The 22,761-nt window shown below is 34.8% G+C and overlaps 1 protein-coding gene across 7 annotated transcripts in view; it reads left to right on the top strand.

The window, feature by feature from the left end:
* Positions 1-2,688: 2,688 nt before the first annotated feature.
* Positions 2,689-22,761, top strand: part of LOC149803009 (myosin heavy chain, striated muscle-like) — a 44,899-nt gene continuing 24,826 nt past the window's right edge. For 5 of the 7 annotated variants that reach the window (XM_089952550.1, XM_089952549.1, XM_089952554.1 and 2 more), the window contains exons 1-16: positions 2,689-2,830; positions 5,229-5,535; positions 6,187-6,330; positions 7,691-7,847; positions 9,729-9,756; positions 10,893-11,013; positions 15,237-15,329; positions 16,446-16,509; positions 17,281-17,379; positions 17,756-17,859; positions 18,370-18,508; positions 18,838-19,106; positions 19,609-19,779; positions 20,569-20,748; positions 21,665-21,788; positions 22,454-22,518. In XM_089952550.1, coding sequence (XP_089808676.1) covers positions 5,344-5,535; positions 6,187-6,330; positions 7,691-7,847; positions 9,729-9,756; positions 10,893-11,013; positions 15,237-15,329; positions 16,446-16,509; positions 17,281-17,379; positions 17,756-17,859; positions 18,370-18,508; positions 18,838-19,106; positions 19,609-19,779; positions 20,569-20,748; positions 21,665-21,788; positions 22,454-22,518 — 1,950 coding nt within the window. In that variant the 5' untranslated portion in view covers positions 2,689-2,830; positions 5,229-5,343. Of the gene's footprint in view, positions 2,831-5,228; positions 5,536-6,186; positions 6,331-7,690; positions 7,848-9,728; positions 9,757-10,892; positions 11,014-11,708; positions 11,827-13,861; positions 13,955-15,236; positions 15,330-16,445; positions 16,510-17,280; positions 17,380-17,755; positions 17,860-18,369; positions 18,509-18,837; positions 19,107-19,608; positions 19,780-20,568; positions 20,749-21,664; positions 21,789-22,453; positions 22,519-22,761 lie in introns of all 7 variants that reach the window. The other 2 variants (XM_089952552.1, XM_089952553.1) reach the window with 2 other exon arrangements.

Here is a 22,761-nt window from a genome sequence, read left to right as displayed (position 1 = left end):
AGGAGAAACGGTAAAGAATAAAATGTAACTTGAAGCCTGAGGATTAACTGGAAATTAAATCTAAGAAATTTAAGTTCGTAAAATCAATAGGAAACACACCTGTTTCGTTTAAACAAAAGTTAGTAGACAAACCATAACAGAAAATGAGATACTATTTATGACGGTACCGATTCGTCCAACTTGTACTTCGCTTGGTTACAATGCTTCAATCATCGTCAAGTTACCCAAGCAAACACATACCTTTCTTATTCACAAGATGAAAGAGTTTAAGAAATTACATAAATTATGCAAACCGATTATTTTTTTATACATAGGAACATGTACTAAATCAAAATTGGGTGAGATGGAAAATCAATGATTTGAGTTGATATGAACGGCGTATCTGTATCAAACTCACGTCGACAATTTCTCTTATAAACGAGAGGAAAGAAAATGTGCTAAGTAATTAGCTCCACTTGTTATCCGCGAAAGTAGATGTCAGTTTGATCCCGTCATATACATGTGCTAAACGAATTGATACTATATGATGGTTATGATCACCGCCATATTTTCTTCCATACAGCTGGTGCTAATCGTCCATCCAACAATCCACCATCGTTTTGACTGTCTTACCATATATGGCAAGTGGCAAAGTTGCCCTTGGCAGCACGTGCTTACTCTACACCCCTTTCCTAGAACCAGAAGCAGACGAGTTCGTGTTATTTGATCCCACGGCTGGGCCAGGTTTTATGCTCCACTATCTATGTTATGTACTTACCTTCGCATCACCTAGCTTCAAACAGATTGGTTGCCGTAGTAACGAAGATGTATCTCAAGTTGAAACAAATTGAAGTACATGCCTGTTTCCCAAGGTTAAGATTATGTTTTAAACCAAAATACATTGCAGCTTATTTTTGGCCGTGTTCACTAACACAAGTATATTTTAGGGAGACGTATTTGCCATGAATGAAAATTAATTAATCAGTTATATATGATTGTAATAATAATCAGCTTTCTCCTCATAATCTTCCTTTTCTTCTTAATGTTGTTGTTCTTGCTATTGTTAACATACTTTAATTTGATTACAACGAAGCATCCCATTAAAGACAAATTTCACAATGTAGCGCGCACACACACACACACACACACACACACATACATACATATATATATATATATATATATATATATATATATATATATATATATATATATATAGTCTAATCAGCGTCGAACCGCTAAGTGGTAATAATTGATTTCCTTTATCAAACCAGCTTTTTCTTAATATGAATATAGCATTTATTTTCAAATAATAAAAGGACAATCTGTGTAATATTGCATTTCTGTGCGAAAAAATCAGTTGTATTTCAGTTCCTCTTGATTAAAAAAATGAATTATGATATATTTATATTGTACTTCAAAGAACGTGAAGAAATTCTGTAACAATTCCAACCACTCATCCATCAATCCACCTATCCACCTCAACAGTAAGGGGTACAATAAATTGACACACAGTTTAAGACATATTAATAATAATTAAAACAGCATTTCATCGAATCAAGCAGTTCAATGGAGTAGTGAGGCGCGTTAAGTTTCATCACCTGGTCTTCTTTTGCAAATGATGTGCATATTTTACGTGAAATAAACGAAGCACAATGCAGTCGATTTGATCTTACGTATTGATGTACAAAATGATAAGAAAGCGGTGACCTCTGGAGAAGAATGAAAGATAAGATCGGAGAGTGGGGAGAGGAGGGGGTAGTGCGTAAGCCAGGCATATGGTTCCACCACAAAATACCATTACATACAGATAGCTATCAGTGCGGAACATTGCCAGAGAATTTCCAACGTTCCTTTTACAGCAGCAGCATCAATCAACGTAACAACAATTCTCATTTGGTACAAGCTCACAGTTGGAAGATTTTCGTCCAATCAAATCGCTCGAAACATATCGCAAAATGTATAGCCTAGAGTATATAAGACTAAACCTTCGTCAGAACGTCTAGAACAGCTCTTGACCGTAAGTACAGTGTGTGATTCATTTGTAGCATCTGCATATTTTTTTTGGTGTGATTCCCATCTATTTTCACTACTCCCTACCAAACCTCAGAGCGTTGTCTCTCACTCCTCTCTCTCTCTCTCTCTCTCTCTCTCTCTCTCTCTCTCTCTCTCTCTTAACACAGCTGTTATTTTCTTTTCTCCACTAATTCTTTTACTGCTACCCCTAATAATTCCGTGTGGATTACTACCTATCTAGTTACTCCAAGTCGTGTGAATTCTTATTCGTTTTGGATTATTAGCTCACCGATGACAATAAACATGCATCAACATACAAGGAAGAGATTGATAGAGGACTATAACACAGGCTGAATTGGCACTTGGAATTAAGAGTCAGGACGACCTGTTGAACTGTATAGAGTGAAAAAAGAGAAGATTCATAAATTCTCTTCTTTTGGCACATGTTTTTTTTTTTTTTCTTTTTTTTTCTTTTTTTTTTTTTTGCATGCTAATTTTGGAAAAGACTGATAGGAAAAAAGAAATGAATTCCGTAACCCATTTAACCTTACCGGTCTGTAACCACTAAATTTGGATTGGTGGGAAAAGAACTAAGGAAGAATTCGGATTTGCATCTGGGAAGTATTGGAATTTGATACTACTGTTCATTGACCATATGAGGCTGTGTGTCGCGGTGTGCGGGCCTCGTCGTCACAAGCTATGGTACATTGGGCATCTCATATAACTTAGCAATCTTGCATGTTGGCATGGGACTCTTCTAAACCCATCACTTTGGACTGGATGTGTAAGCAGGTTTGTGAAAACTTGGTTAGTTTCATCTCTGATTAGTCTCGAGGTAAGTGTATTGGCTTGTTTAATATGATCGCTGTAATTATCTTCGTTTTCTCGCCATCAATATGATTTTAAACTTTATACTCCAAACTTAAACTTTTTGACGATTATGAACTTTTAAAATTTATTTTATATTGCATGTCTCCACCCTGTCACATTTATTTTTCCGTATATACAAGCAATAGGTTACTTAATTATATTCCTAGCTTTTGTATGCGTTTATGATAATTTATATCGTAACAGAAGTAATTCAACATCAGAAATAAACCATCCGATGCAGATATACTTTTCTCAATATTGTACTTTTCAAGGCTTTTGTTTTATGAAACAAATTTCTGTAAAGAGTACAAGTGGAAAGTGGGTGTAAGGAATATGGCTTTTTAGACACACCCTAAACTATCAGTGGTTTCGTAATATTTTGAATGATATCTGTAAAGAATGAGAATGATGTAATTTTAAAAATACCATGTTTGAAAATTTACATTAACAGATAAAGAGTGGGATGGGGTGGGAGTGGCAAATTTCTGGACAGTTTCCTTTATTTATCCAAATTAATTGCGTTCTAGATTTATCTTTCAGAACCATATCTTACGTCCCTTACATATTGTACCTTCAACACACACACACACACACACACACATATATATATATATATATATATATATATATATATATATATATATATATATATATATATATATATATATATATATATATATACGTAAGCTCTACCTAGTTAGATGTCTTAGAATTTTGTTCTAAAAAAAAATGGGAAAAAAGTTAATCTAGTACCTCGGAGGAGAAATAATTGTAAGCATGACAGATGTGCATGTTTATTACTATATGGTTTTATATGTATGTAAATAGGAACATTATATAGTACAATTGTCTTCGGTGCTACAAATAGAAAAAGAGTTGTGTTTATCAAACCGACATGCCGTACGGGTATTTTGCACTGATGCATCAGAAGCCACGATACATCTTAATCTCTATAGTGAACCTTTGTAATTCTATACTTGATGGGTCCTGTTAACATCTGGTTGCGTAGACGATGCCAGGCATGCCGTGCCTGAATACGGCAGCAGAGAGAAGTAGTTAGGGTTGGAGTAGGGGCTGTTTTGTAGCTGCAGTGGTTGGGTGTTACGGATATATTTAGTATCTTTCGTAAAGGTGTGCAGTGAGATTTTTATTGTACATACGAGTTCCTTAATTTTCTTATTGAAGTCAGTCAGTGGAAAGTCCATCGAGTTTTGGGGCATATAATTAATTACACTACATTTTGGATATAAGATATCAACACGAAACTGACTACCTAAGATTACGCTGACACTCCCATGTTCTTTGTTTTTACGATGTAAACTAGTTGATGTTTCGAAAGAAGTCGCCTCTAAGTTTTAGTATTGGAAAATTCTCCTATTTTTTGTAAAGCAGTGTTTCCCTTTACCCTCATTTGCGCTTCAGAGACCCACCCCCAATTTTTAATTTGACCACAGTTTTGATACCAAATTTTGTTTTTTACTCAGTCAGACCCCCAATTTTGACTCCAAGGAGATTTTTCTCTCAGTCTTGCACCCTTAGGGGATACACTGATAAAGCTGATTAAACAACGACATGAAAATGTGCCACTATTTACTTACGTATAGCATGGTCGAAATCAATACTCCCGGAAAAATATTAGTACCTTAAAAAAATTTGATTACCACTATCCTGAATTTAATATCGTGTAAAAGGTGACTGCCGCAAGGCCAGCTTAAGTTTGAGGTAATTTTTGGGCTAGTCAGATATCAACAATTTTTAAATTCCTGATGTTAGTTAAAACATGTAGAGGGGCAATTTAGTGACAAATAAAAACAATCGTCAAATCAGTTGACTTGCAGTTACACTGTATAGACGTGATCACCATTGTAGATGCTCACTCCGTGCTTCTGGAGTGCAAGGTTCAGTTATATTTTGAGGGTGGGGGAAGAGTATCGTTTCATAGTTCACGATCTCTCTTGCCTCATTTTGTTTATTCCGTAAATATCTCAAGCAGTTTATACTCATTTAGATGGAATTAATAATTCCTCCAAACCGACAGAAGGAACCACTCTTGCAGTGTTAAAATTTCATTTATGCTTTTTCGCTTATAGAGTATTTCTATTGAATGCCCTCAGCTTTTGTCGTTGTCTGTCGGAAACACGCAATAAATAAATAAGTATATAAGTTAATAAATAAATAAATACGTTGGGCGAATAATAGACAAATGGGGCAGAAAGGTTTCGAATAACTATATTTTGCACTGCCACGAATTCGAATAATCAAGATGGTGTTGTGTACGTAGTTATTAGTTCTTGTAAATTTGAGGCAAATTAAGTAACGTTGAAATTAAATATTTAGTTAAGCATTAATGTTTTTCTTCCCAGATCTTCTGAGTCTGCAGTTGTTCTGTTGGTGTTACGGAGGAGTCCAGACAGAGGTAATCTCCCGTTTCGTTTCTACGTTGGTCTCTTGTCGGAGATTCTTTAACACTCAGCCAACATGAGTTTTGATCCGAGCGATCCAGATTTCCAGTACCTTGCGGTCGACCGCAAAGCGTTGATGAAAGACCCACCAGCCTATGAAGGGAAGAAATGTTGCTGGATTCCAGACAAGAAGGAAGGTTTCGTGCTGGCTGAAATTGTCTCAACAAAGGGAGAGGAAATCACCGTCAAAACATTGGAAAAAAATGAGGTTTAAACTTCTTTCTTGTGTCTCTATATGTATATCCATCCATCTGCATGTATATGTACATGCCTATCTGTATTTCTATCAGTTTATCTACCTTTCCACTATAGATCTTCTTGACTCTTTCTCTCTCTCTCTCTATCTCTCTCTCTCTCTCTCTCTCTCTCTGACTATTTATTTGGCTATTAGTCCTTCTAAGTTGTCTTTCTACCTACCTACACACACATTCACCAATTGATCTGAGAAAAAATAATAGTGGGTATGTCATTGATTCTATCATATATGTTGTCTACTCTAGTTATTAAGTTATAATAAATTGCATAATGCATTCCTGGCGGAACAGACATGCATCTAGACAAGTCCTTCAAGTACAGAAGAAGACTGGATAATCAGTATTTGGAAGCCACCAGCCTTAAATTGATAATTACTTACACTTGCACCAGTGGAAACGGAGATCTAACTTGAAATCTCAGAACAAGAAGGGAGTGCATTACCATCCCAGTACCCCTCGCCCCTGTTTATTCAGCGAAATTTATTTATACAAGTTGTTCAGTTTCATGTACAGTTAATTTTGAAGACATTACGAACTGACAATATAATTACAGAATGCCGCTTTTAACATTGACTTATAACATTATAACATGTTCTTGGTTACAGACCATAACCGTTAAGAAGGATGATATCCAGCAAGTTAACCCCGCCAAGTTTGAAAAGGTGGAGGATATGGCCAATATGTCCTACTTGAACGAGGCTTCCGTTTTGTACAACTTGAAACGAAGATACTACTCTGGACTGATTTACGTGAGTATCAGCGTGTACCCATCCATAAAAGAGACATTATTTCACGACTATCCTCTTCAAGCAACAACAACAGTCGCCTTTAAAAGATAAAATATCACTTGCCTTCTGTTATAGAAAACTAAATGAGACTTGGAATAGAAATTGTGATCAGGACAATAAAAATCAGAATTGATTATTATATAATGTATTCTCTTGTCTAGCACACACACGACTGTGTACAGGGTAGACCAATTATTTACAAAATACAGGGACAGATTATGAGTCTACACTTTTATATTCTACTGATGATTTCGAGTGACCATCGTTTTAAACATGACCTGGAGATCAGAAAAGTCTTGATATAGAGTTTGAACTTTAGATTTTATGCTGAGCAATCAATAGGAGTGTTAGTTTGAAAATTCACTTATGATAGGCTTAAAGTAGAAACTTCTCCAAAACAAAACATGACAACAACCTCGGAGTTAATAGATCCCAGATCCTATCTGCTGACGAATGTTGCAACTTCATATCTTGGTAAACTCTTTTCGCACTGAATGCGTGTAGTATCTAACATGTGGTTAAATATGATAAGAAACTCAAACTTGCATTTCTTGCATTTTTGCCAGATAAGCTAATTCTACAACTCTGATATATTGTTGAAGCAATTATTTCCGAACAACGAGTAAAAGTACGTTAATGAAATTAGCATTTTCTGGATATTTGTTGGTTCTTTGTAAACAAACATACATATAAGAGTGTCACAATTAAACGCTGACCTGAAACAACTTCAAAGTGATTTTATTGCTCTAAAAAGACACACACACACACACACACACACACACACACATATATATATATATATATATATATATATATATATCACGCGAGAATTCGTGAAAAGTTTGAATTCAGGAGGAACCTGTTTCAGTGATCACTTTTTTATCTGAGAATTCACAGTCTCTACTAACACTTTTGTTCACTTTCAAACGACCCAGTTAGGCGTAGGTTTATGACTTCAGTCTCATTTCAGTTAATTCAATTTCAGTCTTTTGAATAGAAAGAAACCACAAACACCCCCCAAAAAAACTACAAAAAACAAGTATCTTGTAAAGTGTCATGTACAAAAGGGCATCAGTCTAATGCTGTTTACCATCACTGCAATTAAGAATGAGCAATTCAGAAACAAAGTCATTTTTACATGCATCTATCTGTAAGTAATATATATGCTTTTTGCCATCATACCTATTAATAGGTACAAATAGTTTTATATTAAAAAATTAAGGAAAGGTTATCAAGAAACCGAACAATCAATGAACATAAATTATCAATGTGTAAAGTGAAGATTATGAAAGTAACCAAACTATATATTTTTATCATACAGACCTACTCTGGACTGTTCTGCGTTGCCATCAACCCCTACAAACGTCTGCCTATCTACACGGATAGCGTCATCGCTAAATTCAGGGGTAAACGACGAGCTGAGATGCCTCCTCATTTATTCTCCATCGCTGATAATGCCTACCAGAACATGTTGCAAGGTAAGACCAGATAAGTAAATATAGACCCTTTACAAATGATTCCCTCTGGAGTAATAGAGGCTGAAAACTTTTACATGTTATGGCAATTACATTGAGTATAGTACAGTCAGAAGGTATAATATGGAGCCAGAACTTTAATCTGTGTCCTGGCATGTAAAAATTTACCATCCAATATTTTGGCGAAACCGTTAACTTCAGAAAACTAACGAATAAAGGCAAGAGTCACATTTTCAATACAATCAACACGAAACTCAACAACCACCACAACTCAGCTAGGTATTCCCAAAAAATACATAATACAACATACATAAGTTGAAAGATCACAAAACAAACTCTTTGTTAACATCAATATTAATAATCTGTCAATGTGACTTGGTGAAAAGCTTATTTTTAACAACTTTATCTGACCAGCTTCGAGCTTATCCTCAACGCAGGTATTCATGGCAACTGTTGAAATCTTTTACATGATATGAAGTGATGAAAGCCTGTTCTAAAGTTTGGACCATGGCAGTCTATCATGGTTCAAGATCTGTCATTTTGTCTACATACATACATACATACATACATACATACATACATACATACATACATGCATGCATGTCTTTAAAACAATAGAAAATAACAACTCGTGGGAATATGAAATAATGGGTGGAGTTCAGGAAAACATTAGCTGTACATTAATTTAGTAATTATTTGTTTTACCTGATCGTTCGGTGTCATGGGTTTATTCATCAGGTCAGGAAAAGAATGTATTAATATTTGTGTTGTTATGGCTAAAGAAACGTTGCTGTAGACTTAATGATAATGGTTTAGGTAAAAACGTTATCTACTCGAATGGAAAAGAGTCCTTTTAGAGCCTCTTCAGCCTGTTTAATACTTCCCTAAGCCAGAGTAAACGCCGATATCTATTTCTCTTACCTGGTTCTGCATATCGGCATTGATGCAGTATATTAGTATATGTTCGCACACAGGACACACCCATCTTTCCAAATTTGGTAATACCATTCTTTCCGCCCGTTGGCGATCTTACGCTAGTCAGCATACCTCGAACTGATCATTATCTTCAGCAGTCAAACAGTTTTAGCAGCATCCCGCCTGGAATGTTTCTAAAAATAAACATTACTGAGAGAATCGGCTCTTCATTAGCCTTGTGCTAGATGGAGCCTACACATATCACGTAGGCCTATATGTATTTCTTGCACGGTGTGCTGCATAAGTTAAAGAGCGTTGGCATAAATTACGAAACAATGTCTTCCGCAAAACAACGTCGTCTTTCTTTTAATTAGTTTCAAGCAGTCTAATATCAAAAGTAACTTTAAAAAAGTATTTACAACTTTCTTAAATTGGTTCACTTGGATGAATTACAATGTTGCAAGCCTAATTTGAAGAAATGGGAGAGAATGGTGGTCCAATCTAATTGGTGATAAGCTTTTTTTACCTCAAGTTTTCATTATTTAAACCAAAGTTATCCTATATAATGTTGCCACAATTCCACCTGTCTTCCTTCAAAGTTCAAAATTACACTTTCCTGAAAATTCTGCAGATTTCCATAATTCTTATGTCGTATGGTTCATAAAATAAGAGCCGTCTGGAAATAGGTGAATAGAAAATGACAGCGCATAGATGGAGAAAAATCTAAATTTGAATCCTATTAACGTTAAACCATAACGTTAAACATACATAAGCCACTTGCATGTTAACATATGCATCGTACTTTGTGAAATCACCTGCTAACATGTGACGCTCTCGAGTGAGACACGTGCACACATTTAAGCGTGCCAAAAATAGAGGAACTCATTTTGTTTGTTCCTGAAAATTCACGATTTACTTAATATTCTTTAAAGTTTCTCATGATTTCTTTTTCTTCTATTATCATTGCAGATCGTGAGAACCAGTCCATGTTGATTACGTAAGCAGTTTCTTTAATTTCATAATCCGTGTCTATCTTAAAACGAGGAGTCTGATTCAAAATACTTTTGTTACAGTTTAAATAAAAAATATCCGCACTAAAAATAAAGTTTACATCTATTTAAGATTTATGTAATAGATATAGGATATGAATGTGACTATCCAATAAGATTTAATATTCCCTGAGTAGCTAGTTATAATGTACAATTTAAACGTGAGGAACATTTTGCAATTTGCAGGTCAACTTCAAGTGCAAGATGCATTTCATAGAACAAAGAAAAGTCACACTCTCTCAAAAAGTTTAGAGTTAAGTATACAAAAAGAATTCAGACCACCTTCCAAGTTTTGCAAGTTAAGTTGATTCAGGACTCTTAAGAAGTGAATTTTTTTCACGTGAGTTCATAATGGCGAAAGTTAAATGGTCTGAGGACAAAGTTAGTGGTAGCTGATCAACCGGCATAAAATGCAAGCAGATAAGCTAGTTCTCTATTCCAGGTACATGTATCTTCTCCCAGTTACATCATGCATTCAGTCTACCTTGTATTGGTGGAAACAAGTAATTGTACACCAAACTACGTCATGTAAATGCTTGTACCCAATCTAAAATAATGTCATACGTCAGCGTGAAATTAAACGTCACTTTTGGTTACAACTTTATGATACTGTTGTACTTGTAAGGTACATTCATCTTTTCCCAGGTACATCATGCATTCAGTCTAGCTTGTATTGGTGGAAACACATGATTGTACACCAAACTACGTCACGTAAATACTTGTATCCAATCTAAAATAAACGTCAGCGTGAAATTGAACGTCACTTTTAGTTACAACTTTATGATACTGTTGTATTTGTAAGGTCAGACTGACACCATATCTATTCATACTATAGCTCTCGGGAAGAGGGACTCAATTGACAATACTATATACCGTCTTTATAACCTATTTCATGACCGGTACACTTAAAGCATGAAAAGAAATCACTTAAAGGAGCAGTCGAATTGGGTTTCCAATGTATTTCGCCCTTATATTTAGGTGCATTTGTTAGCGAAGTTGAATAAAAGGTGCGTGTTTTACCATCGTGTATTGCAATAACATGTTTCATGTTTGTTTTCTTTCCCTCACTACCTTCCTCTCCCAGAGGAGAGTCTGGTGCCGGAAAAACGGAAAACACGAAGAAAGTCATTATGTATTTTGCAAGAGTGGCTGCAAACCTTTATAAAGAACCTAAAAAGATCCAAACTGAGGAAGGCAGACTAGCCGTAAGTGAAATCGATGATTCCACTCAGATTTATCATGAAGTTGTTATAACTGAGAATCATCTGGAACACCTCGAGCTTTTTTGCGACGTTTTCGCAGAAAGACCCGTTGTCTTTCGGATGATGTGAAAATGGGTACTTAAACGCAATCAATTTTGAAAAGATTTAAAGGAAAGAAAAATATAAAGCGGCGGCTTCTATATTGAGAAGATATTCGCTTAAACCCATGTTTACTGACATTTTCAAATTTAAATATGGTTTCAATAGACATCATTTTGACTCGTTTTAAGTAACATCAAATTGTGGATTGTCCCATTTTCACATCGGCTTACGTTGTAGATATGCTTTTCAGAGTGAAAATTACTAAGATTTTAGCCACTGTTATGTGTTTGATGGCAAGATCTTTGTAATTTTTGTTTCCAATATTCGATGCACGTTCTCCTCTGTTCAAATGAACTACAAGAAAACCAGAGACCAACTTTTCGAGACGGACTCATGATTTTCTATTTACTGCCCAAAAAATATTTTCCTTACTCTTACAGTGCTTGAAGTCCAAGTATATGAATCTAATTTTTGTTGGAAATTTACGCTCTGATCCTCTCTATTGTAGAACATGCATCGAACGATTGTGTGCATTGTCGAAAGAAATGCAAAGCACACCACAACTTGTAAAATATGTTGCTTATTTATACCTACAGTGGCGAGTCTGGAGCCGGTAAGACAGAAAACACGAAGAAAGTAATTATGTATTTTGCACATGTCGCTGCTGCCCTTCAAAAAAAGACAGAGGAAGAACAGAAAGAAGCGAGTAAAAAGGTTGTAAGACCTTCCGATTTGTGTTTGCACGTGACTGGATCAGACCCTAGCACCTGAGTTTTGTCGAGTTTCTGAATCTTTATTTCCCCCTCAGTAGATGCATGATCGAAAGATGGTAACGTTTAACAACAAAATATATAATTAAGATTGTACATTTTTGTCCATAAAATTGACAGTAAACTCTTCTTTAGTTTTAAATTAAAATTCTCAGAGGAATTTTAGGCAAATAGCTGTCAGATATTTAATTTTGCAAAAATAGTTGCTAATTTTCTAAATTATATTGAGCGAAAACAAAATTTAAGCATACATTCCAAACTATTATTTGAAACTTAATATTTTTGTAAATTTTCTGGGATAAAAACCTTACCTATTAAATTCAGTTTCTAGAACAAGACATATCAACATGATTATTGATGTTGCATTGGAACTGCATCATATCCGCATGAAACACAGCCAGCCCCAGCTTCGTGAGTACAGACTTAATGAGTACAGAATATGTTTTTGGAAATCTCTCACAACATTTATCATATATCAAGGAAGTGATCAAGAGTAGTGTATACAAAACATGTTAACTATGAAAGTTTTATTTAGAATATATGATGATTTACATCACATCAGAGGTTGGGCATGGTGCCAAAGTTAAAATTGTCTTACCGGGCACACCTTTCATGTATAAACATATATATATCCCCTTTTCTTTCTTTGTATCACTCATATATGTAACCTATTTATAAAGTAAACATGTCGACAGAGGACAAAATGTTAGGGTCTCTTGATTGCTCATTATAGATAGATTTCATGTCTCTACCACGTCTTTTTCCACACCTTTGTTAGATTTCGTCAACTGTTATACATATTAAACCTTATAAACTTCAAGCATGAACCCCACACGTTAAGCCACTTATTTATTCGTCTTTTACTGCTACTGTTTGCTCTCCCTTTTATCCGTCCTGCAATTTTGAATATTCCAATGCAATTGTAAGACATGAATGGGAAATACATTTCTATTGAAAACTAAATTGAACCAGTTTCATGCGAACACAAATCAAAGTATATCCCTCTCAACCCGAAACGAGTGTTCCCATCATGTTTCCCTCGAGTGGCCCCAGACACGTTTGAGACCCCATCTCCCCAGTGTAATCATGGCACTCCTCTTTATCAATGAAGATGAGTACCCATGAAAAGGAGAACCAAAGCCTTTGATGATCTCACCTTTGATTATTGTTTACTAACAAAACCGATATTTTGATTAACAAATTCCCTTTTGAAGTGTTTCTTAGAATAGTTGGTGTGCATTTATTTTGTCCGTTTGATAATGAACACATTTTGTTTCAGGTCTAAAATGTATGGTAACATTACAGTACCCATATGAATAACGGGTAACCAGGATACGATACTCAATAATGCACCTTAAGAAGCGTTTATGATTTACTTATATAATTTTGTTCATTTCCATTTTCTGTTTAATTGATATTCAAATGCATTACCAATTTTGTAAAAGAGAAAGGTAAATATAACATTCCATTATGATATGATGTTATATCAATTTAATATATTTTTGTGTCAAAGATAAAGTATAAAGTTTCATGTCAGTTATATAATAAGTTTGGTACATTTTCTTGCATTCACATATTCTATATTCATATTTGAGCTTGATATCTTTTTAACACATTATGTCTCATTAAAATGTAATAGGATGGACATGAGTTTATGTATTTCATTTAAAGGAATATATCCAATTGTCATGTAGGCATTGTTTTATTTTATCTGTGCGTCTATTTCTAATACTTTATATTTTCTCTTCTTTTACCCAACGTCATCTTACCGTTTCATTCCTAACTCTACCTCTTCAACTATCGAACCCAAAACCTCAATATGTCTCTCACCTGTACCATCCCTTGATACACCTGTATAAACGACCACCCTTTCCATTCACCTCTTCCACCACCAAAACCCTCTGTAAATTCGACCACCACTTCTGTGTAATTCACTGACTACTCCTTTGTAAACTTGCCCACCACCTCCCCAAATACAGGGTACACTAGAGGACCAGATCGTGCAGGCCAACCCTGTGCTAGAGGCCTACGGTAATGCAAAGACGACCCGTAATAACAACTCTTCCAGATTCGTAAGTACCAGAGAAGGATACACTGTTTGAAAGCAGACCCCACATGATTGAGTTGTTCCGTTTGGTGACTGTGGTTTAGAGCGAGGACTCCTTACCTGACACCTGCATGTTATTTAACTTGACGAGGGAATGTAACGTGTGCACTTATGTCCTTTTTTATTATTAACTTTTGCCTTCCCTTTTCCTTGTCGAAAGTCTTTTCAACGTGTTTTCAACGAGGTTTGTTGTGGAAAACTTCTCACAGGCGGATTGGCAGTCATCTGACGCAGTAACTTTTTACATCCTTACGCTTATGTCACTTTAATCGACAAAAATCCGGTAAACTTAAAAGTACCATAAACGTCTACTTAAAGAACACATAGAATGCTCAGCAAAAAATAAATATTGGTCAGAATAATGATTACCAAAATATTAATTCTATATTCCTTTCGCAATTTAAAACAACATTAATGTTATTTCAGATTTTATACCTAACACAAACGGAAGTCCCTTATATGGCTTTCCTTTCGTTATATAGGCAATCATACGGGTGTCAAATTGAGAAACATTGGGTCATTTATTCAATTGTCAGTTCGGTACCTAAAAAGAGCACAAATACACTATACAGCTTTAAACCAGATAACTCGTTCCAATATTGGATATCTTTTATGCGAGCTCTCATTTCAGATGAGCTAGTCTCAAAACCCAACATTTCGCGATAATTTGCTTTCGCAACCATTCGCCTTTTTATCTAGTATCTGAGATGAACAAAGCGTTTTGTGATAATTTGCTGATTGATCTTCATATGTTCTGGGGAAACATTTCACCAACAAAACTTAAGTCGATTCAGTTTATATTTTCTTCGTGCAATTTTATCATCTGAAATCATTCTTCCTTCATAATTAAGCCTTTAACATCGATGCTTTTCATGACCTGTTCATAACCTTTTCATTTCAACATTTATGTTCTTTGTATCCAAACATATCTTCCATTTATTTTTTCACCCATTATTCTTAAACACTTATTACACGTAAATTTTCTTTCCAACTGTTGACTTGTCCTTTTTCTTGAAAACACACTAGAAACATTATCGTTTTCCTACCTTCCCAAACGCACATTCCACCATATTTTTCCCCGAGTTCAGTTTTTCCCAAAGATTTGAGAACTAGATAGTTTTGCATGCTTATCTTCAGAAATAAATTGACCAAATGAAGCACATCTGGTGAATTTTGTTGGAGGGTTTTTGTGTATAACAATTTTGTCTTTTCTCCTTTTCCCCACTTGCTTGCGTGTGATGTCACAGGGTAACCTTGAAGATCAAATCATCCAGGCCAACCCTGTTCTAGAAGCCTTTGGTAACGCAAAGACTGTTAGAAATAACAACTCCTCAAGATTCGTAAGTAAAAGAGTAATAAATTTCCACACTGTAATGAAAAATATCAAACATATTAAATGTTTTACTTTTACGATTATAATTATTATTGTGTTTAATTTCCTTTCAAAAATCGACAAAGTACAAATAAAGTTAATATATTTGACGGTTTTAGACAATACCTTTTTTGATTAATCATTTCCATATTTTTTGACGAATCGATCTCAGAAGATAATTTTACTTCAACATCGTCAAGACCTCTTTTGGAATCAGGCTGTTGAACGTTAGGATATGGCGCTACATTTATTTATGATATAAAGTTATTTCAAAGTAAATATTTAAAATAAAAGAAAGTTGTTTTCATAATAATATTCAATAATGACGTTTAGATAATTTAATACATTTAAGTGTGTTAAAATCATTTTCATAGAACGAATGATAACTAAACGTAGCCTATTTACTCTTACTTCAGTAAAGTCGATTTATGGACGAATTATCGACAACACGCCGACCAACTGTAAACTACATAGACTCGGATCTACCGTCGCATAATGCGCCTGCACGTACGAATATAGATAGCCTCTGTTAGTTTCAGGGTGTGTAGACAATGATCTGTGATCGCATTATGCTACGGTAAATCTATAAAGTCGTGCGTTATGCACGAAAATTAAAATACTGTACCCAAGAATTTGGAGCAATGCAGCACACTGAGACTTTGGACATCTTTCCTTGCTGGACAAGGTTTGAATGAAGTGTCCAATTCCAATCGACCTTCCATTTATCCTACTGCATGTTCGACCTTGACTAATTTAATTCTCTCTCCAGCCTCCCAATAATTTTATTTTTGTACATCATTGACAATAAATCTCAAACTATTGTGCTGCTAAAATATGTATTTTTCAAGACATTTTCCAACAATCCTTACAATTTTCGTAACTCAAAGTTTGATTTCGGAATAGTTGTTTAGACATTTTGTAGCTTTATGCATTTTCGTAAATTGCTTGTTTATTATCGTTTAGTCATTTACCGTAACAAGTTAACAATCCAGTTTAATACATTATATAAATATGTGTGTTTACTAATTAAAAGGACCAATATCCACTTAGTATTTGCAGAGCTACAGAATTACTTTTCTTGCAGGGAAAATTCATCAGAATCCACTTCGGGCCTACGGGTAAAATCGCTGGTGCTGACATTGAGACTTGTAAGTACCAATAACATTGTTCTTCAGAAAAACAACTGACCTATCGACTATTGCTCTTTCAGTCTATTAATTTGCATCAATGATAGCATTTTGTTTGGATAATTTAGACATCGTTCAGTATAAATTTTGTCAAAATAGGGGAACATAACAATTTTTTATTATTATAGCAAGATGAATGTTGTTCATGTTATATAGGCATAACATCCATGTATCCGAACCCAGTCCAACTCAAACAAACGAGCCATCACGATACAGGACATAACCGTGCTCTCATCTTTAGTATAACGTATCGAATAAAATCAAACATTTTATGTTGACACCCACGGTGAATTAGTAGTAACGTTTTAGTGCATACTACAAATTTAATGAAAATATTAAAAAACTTGAAGTTATGACGATTTGAATTGAGGTATAATACAGAGTGGTAGTCAGATATTTGACGGATATAAAGACAGTCAACCTGCCAGTGGACATGTAAATCACGTGATGTTCACACAATTGCTATCGACACTGTTGATCTATTGGTAGGGCAATACATTAATCTTTACAGATTCGTTTTAAAATGTGTCACCAAAACTGCAGATATTCCACGAAAGTTTACTAACAGTATATAATTGCGTAAGTTAGTTGAACTCCTGTACACATGTACTTCATGTTTTCCAAATATCTCGAAATCTAAAATGTTGATAATAGTTAATGATTATAGTTTTTGTAATGCAAATATGCGTCGATCTGACTAAATGATTTCAATTACTAAATCTGACATTTCAGACTTGCTTGAAAAGTCCCGTGTAACCTTCCAGCAGCCAGCTGAGAGAAACTACCACATTTTCTATCAAATGTTATCCAATGCTATACCACAGTACAACGGTAAGTGTACAAAGAATAAGAATCCCATATTTAAACAAAATTAAAATAGTAAAGAAAGATCAAGTGCAAATGTACACGATTGGCTAATGCAGTAGTTTCTATCACTGTAAACTGTAAAACAGCCTGCACAGATAAACAAAGAAAGAAAAAAGACAAAATACAACAGGAAAAAAAGATATGAAAGATTTATAAATTGAAGCCCTTATCTAAACAGAAATGGCTCAAACATCTGGACAGAATGTCTGTTTTAAATCCATATTTGAACTGAATATTTTTAAATATAAAACTAGCTCAAAGAACTTGAATATCATTCTAGTTTCACGTTTTAAGTGTAGCCCATTTATTATTATTATTATTATTATTATTCGATCTTCAGAGAAGCTCCTCGTTAGCCCAGACCCCGCACTATATTCCTTCATTAACCAGGGTGCCTTGACCGTCGACACCATCGATGACGTTGAGGAAATGAAAATCACCGACGTAAGTCTAATTAAATTAAATTTATCACATGACCATATATCAAGAAGTTTTGTAACCAGAGCGACTCGACATTATGGATTTAAAGGCTTAAGGCCGCCACACTCAACAAACGAACCCATCTACTCTTAATAGGGGGGCTCTATCTAACAAAGAAAATGGTATTCATACCCCTTGACCTATCAAGCTCACTCATGACATGTTTCCCTACTAAAGTATCATCCAAACAAGTTATCCCAGTACTTCCGATATTGATTACTTAACATTAAGTGCACATTGCATAAAATACGCTGATTTCGCGCTGTAAATTTAACTATGGTCTTTGGAAGAAGTGTTTCGTTTATCAAACGAGTGCTAAGGTTTTATTATGTTTAAATAAGAGACGTAAAAAAATAACTTTTACAATTGGTGTTGTTCCATTTTTAAATATATCTATATGATATGTGTGTACAACATGTGGTTGATATGATTCTATTAATATATCAATGTTTGATAATTTTCTAAATTACTTAGGCTGCCTTTGATGTGCTTGGCTTCAGTCCCGAAGAGAAGCTGAGTATGTACAAATGCACCGCTGCCATCATGCACATGGGTGAGATGAAGTTCAAACAGAGGCCAAGAGAGGAGCAGGCTGAACCAGATGGAACTGCTGGTATGATATAATCACCGATAACACACACACACACACACACACACACACACACTATGCGACTAGCAGATGGAACAACCCGCATAAGATACATACCAAAAAACATGTTCCTGAGCTCAGACACCAACTTCTAGCCTTATAATTTGCAGGTCACTGATTTAAAAAAACAAACAAACAGGCATCTAAGTTAAATACAAAGTTCCTTACCTTGTGGAAAACCTCGTTTTGATTTGTGTAATTGGGCGTGTAGTACTCACATCTTCAAAATTATGTATTTCTTATATGTCGTATATCCAAGAGATGTAAGTTTCCTTTCGTCGTTTTATCAACAGAGGCCGAAAAGGTGGCTTTCATGTTAGGCGTTAACGCTGGTGATTTGCTGAAGGATCTGCTGAAACCCAAAATCAAGGTCGGTGCTGAATTTGTCACACAGGGCCGTACAAAGGATCAGGTCATCTACTCCGTTAACGCACTGGCCAAGTCTTTGTACGATCGTATGTTCGGCTGGCTGGTCAGGAGAGTGAACAAGACCCTAGACACCAAAAATAAGAGAAACTACTTCATTGGTGTACTGGATATCGCCGGGTTTGAGATCTTCGATGTAAGTTTTAGATTTTAAAAATCAGTTAAATGAATTGTTTGAGATGTACATTCTGCAAACACAGCAGATATTCGATAGAAGTTGTCTCAGTCACCACATCTTCAATACAAGTTTATAGCGTTTATTTTATGCGTTTATTTTATAATGGAATGCCGACACAAAACGTTACAGATTAAGAATCTTAATCTTCAGATTTAGACATCTTATGACTTTTTAAAGACCTCCGAACTTATCAGATCATGCGTGATCTGATCCAAAAGTATATTTATATCATATTTGTCACCCCTCCCACACCGCTACTGTTTTTAATTTGTAAACCTTCTTGTCATTTGCAAGAATCATTTAATTACTCCAGTAGTATCACCAACTGTTATGAAAAGCATCCAATTTATAGTTAGACGATCAATATTCGAAGAAGAGAAGAACATACATGAATGATTACACAAAAGAAGAAAATAAAAAACAAGGAAATATTTCATACATGTACTATTTTTATAAACAGTTCAACAGCTTCGAACAGTTGTGCATCAACTACACCAACGAACGTCTCCAACAATTCTTCAACCACCACATGTTCATCTTGGAGCAAGAAGAGTACAAGAAGGAAGGTATCCAGTGGGAATTCATAGATTTTGGTATGGACTTGCAGGCCTGTATCGAACTCATTGAAAAGGTGGGTGTTCATATTATTTTTGTGTGTGTAGTAAATTAATCTGCATTTATTGCTTTCAAATAATTAAATTTTTCACAGCCAATACTAAGATTAAGTTTCAAGTTAATTTTCGGTCTGCTTTCTTAATGTATATAATATTACCTTCATTTTGACTTTTAGATTCCTTAAGAAAGTTTCGCGATGATTAATTTTCAAGATATCATACTTCAAATTCACGGTATAGTTTATATAAAATTGTTAGTGTGACGATTTCTGCAAGTTGATCAACTATATTATAAGGTCAGTGTGAAAAAAGTTGCTCTTCAGATTCTAATAGTTCCTGCTTAAATCTCCACAAAGTCTTTTGTCGAATTTCAAGTGTAAATACAACAACACAAAAACATTCCAGATCTATAGAAATCTCGATGATGATGGCTGAAATCTTTAAACTTATCTTCGAACCAGTTACTTTTAGAACAGATGGGATCGAAAGCACTGGTCCAAGCGAATTTTTTTTTGAAGCCATTATCATTTTTGAACAAAAATTCCCAATTTAGTTGCTATAACAAGAAATTTTTTTGTTGGGGAATACCATTAGTTTCTAATAGTACAGAGAAAAGGGTTTTCCCCATTAGAGTAAAACTGAAACTATTGATATTTGTTTTTTTTATATGTGTAGATCAGCTTAAACATACCGTGTCGTAAATGTAATTGCGTGAATGCATTCTTTTACATGTACTGTTATTGTGTATGGGCATTTGTATGAAACAAAGTTATTATTATTATTATTATTATTATTTTGTCTTACAGCCTATGGGTATCCTGTCCATCCTGGAAGAGGAATGCATGTTCCCTAAAGCCTCCGATAAGACATTCTTGGACAAACTGAATTCAAACCATCTTGGAAAGTCTCCAAACTTTGGCAAACCCACCAAGACTACAAAGGGAGGCAGCTCCGGACACTTTGAACTTCACCACTACGCTGGCTCTGTAAGTGATAGCTAATGAACTCACACATTAATCCTGCATATTACATACAAGTTCTGTGAATCGTATGATACCCAGTTTCAGAAATTTCCTTTATAAGAAAAGCCTTGTGGAATAGATAATTATAGTACACATGCGCAATATAGCAAATGAAGAGACTGATGGGCGAATTCCACTAGAAATTACATTTACATAACGTCATTGAATTAATGTCATAAACATTCTTAGTATATTTTCGTCTTTCACAAGTTGATTAAATTAAATTGTTCGTTAGTAAATCACGCAAGTGAGCACCATACACATCTTTTAGGGCGTCAAATTGACTAGTCGCTGAACCATTAAAAATCATCTTGTTGCGTCATCAGAGATATATAGAACATTACATATGTTCTATTATGCTCTGAAATAAAACTAGCAACATTTATGTGACTGATTGAACTGACTCGAAATATTTCGCCAAAATTTTATAAAAACTTAATTTTTGCTCTAAAATCGTGATATAATCCACAAGGCTGGTACACAGAAAACATTATAAACTCGCCACAATGATTTTACTGGAAATAGCTACTATAAGACACATGACAGTTATTTACTCTCATATACCCATATAATGATCTGTATACGTGTAACATATGTAATATCACCTCCCCAGATCACAATGACGTCATTGCTCCATGCAAAGAGAAGGCTAACGGCTAAGGAATCGTAATGTATTTCAGTGTCAGAGTCAATTTACCACACTGTGCTAATGTTTGGTCAAATTAGCGTTTTTCTACATGTGATAAATATAATCTTACATTCAAGCTCATTTCAAATTATATTTATGAAACTCTATATGAATAATATTGATTGCTACGGCTCGCAAAAGATGAAATATATTCGACTCTTTTCACAAATTGGATCCTCTATTTTCTAATAGGTGCCATACAACATCAATGGCTGGTTGGACAAGAACAAGGATCCACTGAACGAGACTGTTGTCGAGTTGCTTTCTCATTCCAAGGAACACTTGGTCTCCACACTCTTCTCTCCTCCAGACGCAGGTACATGTTAAAAAAATCAGAGTTAATTCAATTTACAGCAGTTGGAACCAAAACTCGTGTAGAAAGTTATTTAAGGGATAATAATTAATGGATACAATACCACTGAAATGCAGATATTAAGCGCTTTTAAGCTATCAATCGTTTCTTCGTTCAAACAGTTTAGTAAACATATTTTATAACCAATGTACACTTAATCCTAAAAACTATTAATTATTTTTCTTATACAAAATCAGACACATACATGTATTAATCTCCACAGCACGAGTATTCGTTCCAAGGTTTAGATGAAACTGAATTTTAATTTGCGCATTTGATAGTTCTGCAAAGGTTAAATTTAATACAAATTTAGCTGTAACTCGATTCCTGCGAACAAGGTGGCACGCATGTGTAATCTGCAATATATGATCTGCTGGATCCGTTTTCAGAAGTATCGCTTATAGACCCTTGAAACAGACAACCAGTCTAAGAAATGACACAGTACACACTTCCATTAAGCAACACATAGGTCTGGTTGTTGAGATCAATTGCTTCTGAATCGAGTCAGTTATGCACTTTAGCTGGGGATGGGTGGATGTCTTAGCAGTTTGGTGAATGTAATGCACCAAAAAAAGTTTAATTAAATGTATGTGGTTATGATAATATAATTCTTTACTTTCGTTGGACAGATGGTGACGTCGTCGTCAAGAAGAAGAAGAGTTCTGCTTTCCAGACAATTTCAGCTCTTCACAGGGTACGCATTTAAAAGCCTGATCATGTACATCGTGTGAAACCGGCTCTTATTTCATTTGTCTGTAATGTGGAATTCATATTTTAATAAGACAGGATCGAACATAATTTCAAAAGGAAACATAAATATGTTTCACTAATTCTTTTTACACATACAATTATTTATTACATTTCAGTAAAATAAATATTTACTCGTTCTTTGTAACAAAATATTTAAAATTACAAAGATTCCTCTACACATGAACGT

Source organism: Sinohyriopsis cumingii, chromosome 3, assembly GCF_028554795.1.
Source record: "Sinohyriopsis cumingii isolate HCF-2022 chromosome 3, ASM2855479v2, whole genome shotgun sequence".
NCBI classification, from domain to species: domain Eukaryota; kingdom Metazoa; phylum Mollusca; class Bivalvia; order Unionida; family Unionidae; genus Sinohyriopsis; species Sinohyriopsis cumingii.
This window is presented reverse-complemented; position numbering and strand designations above follow the sequence as displayed.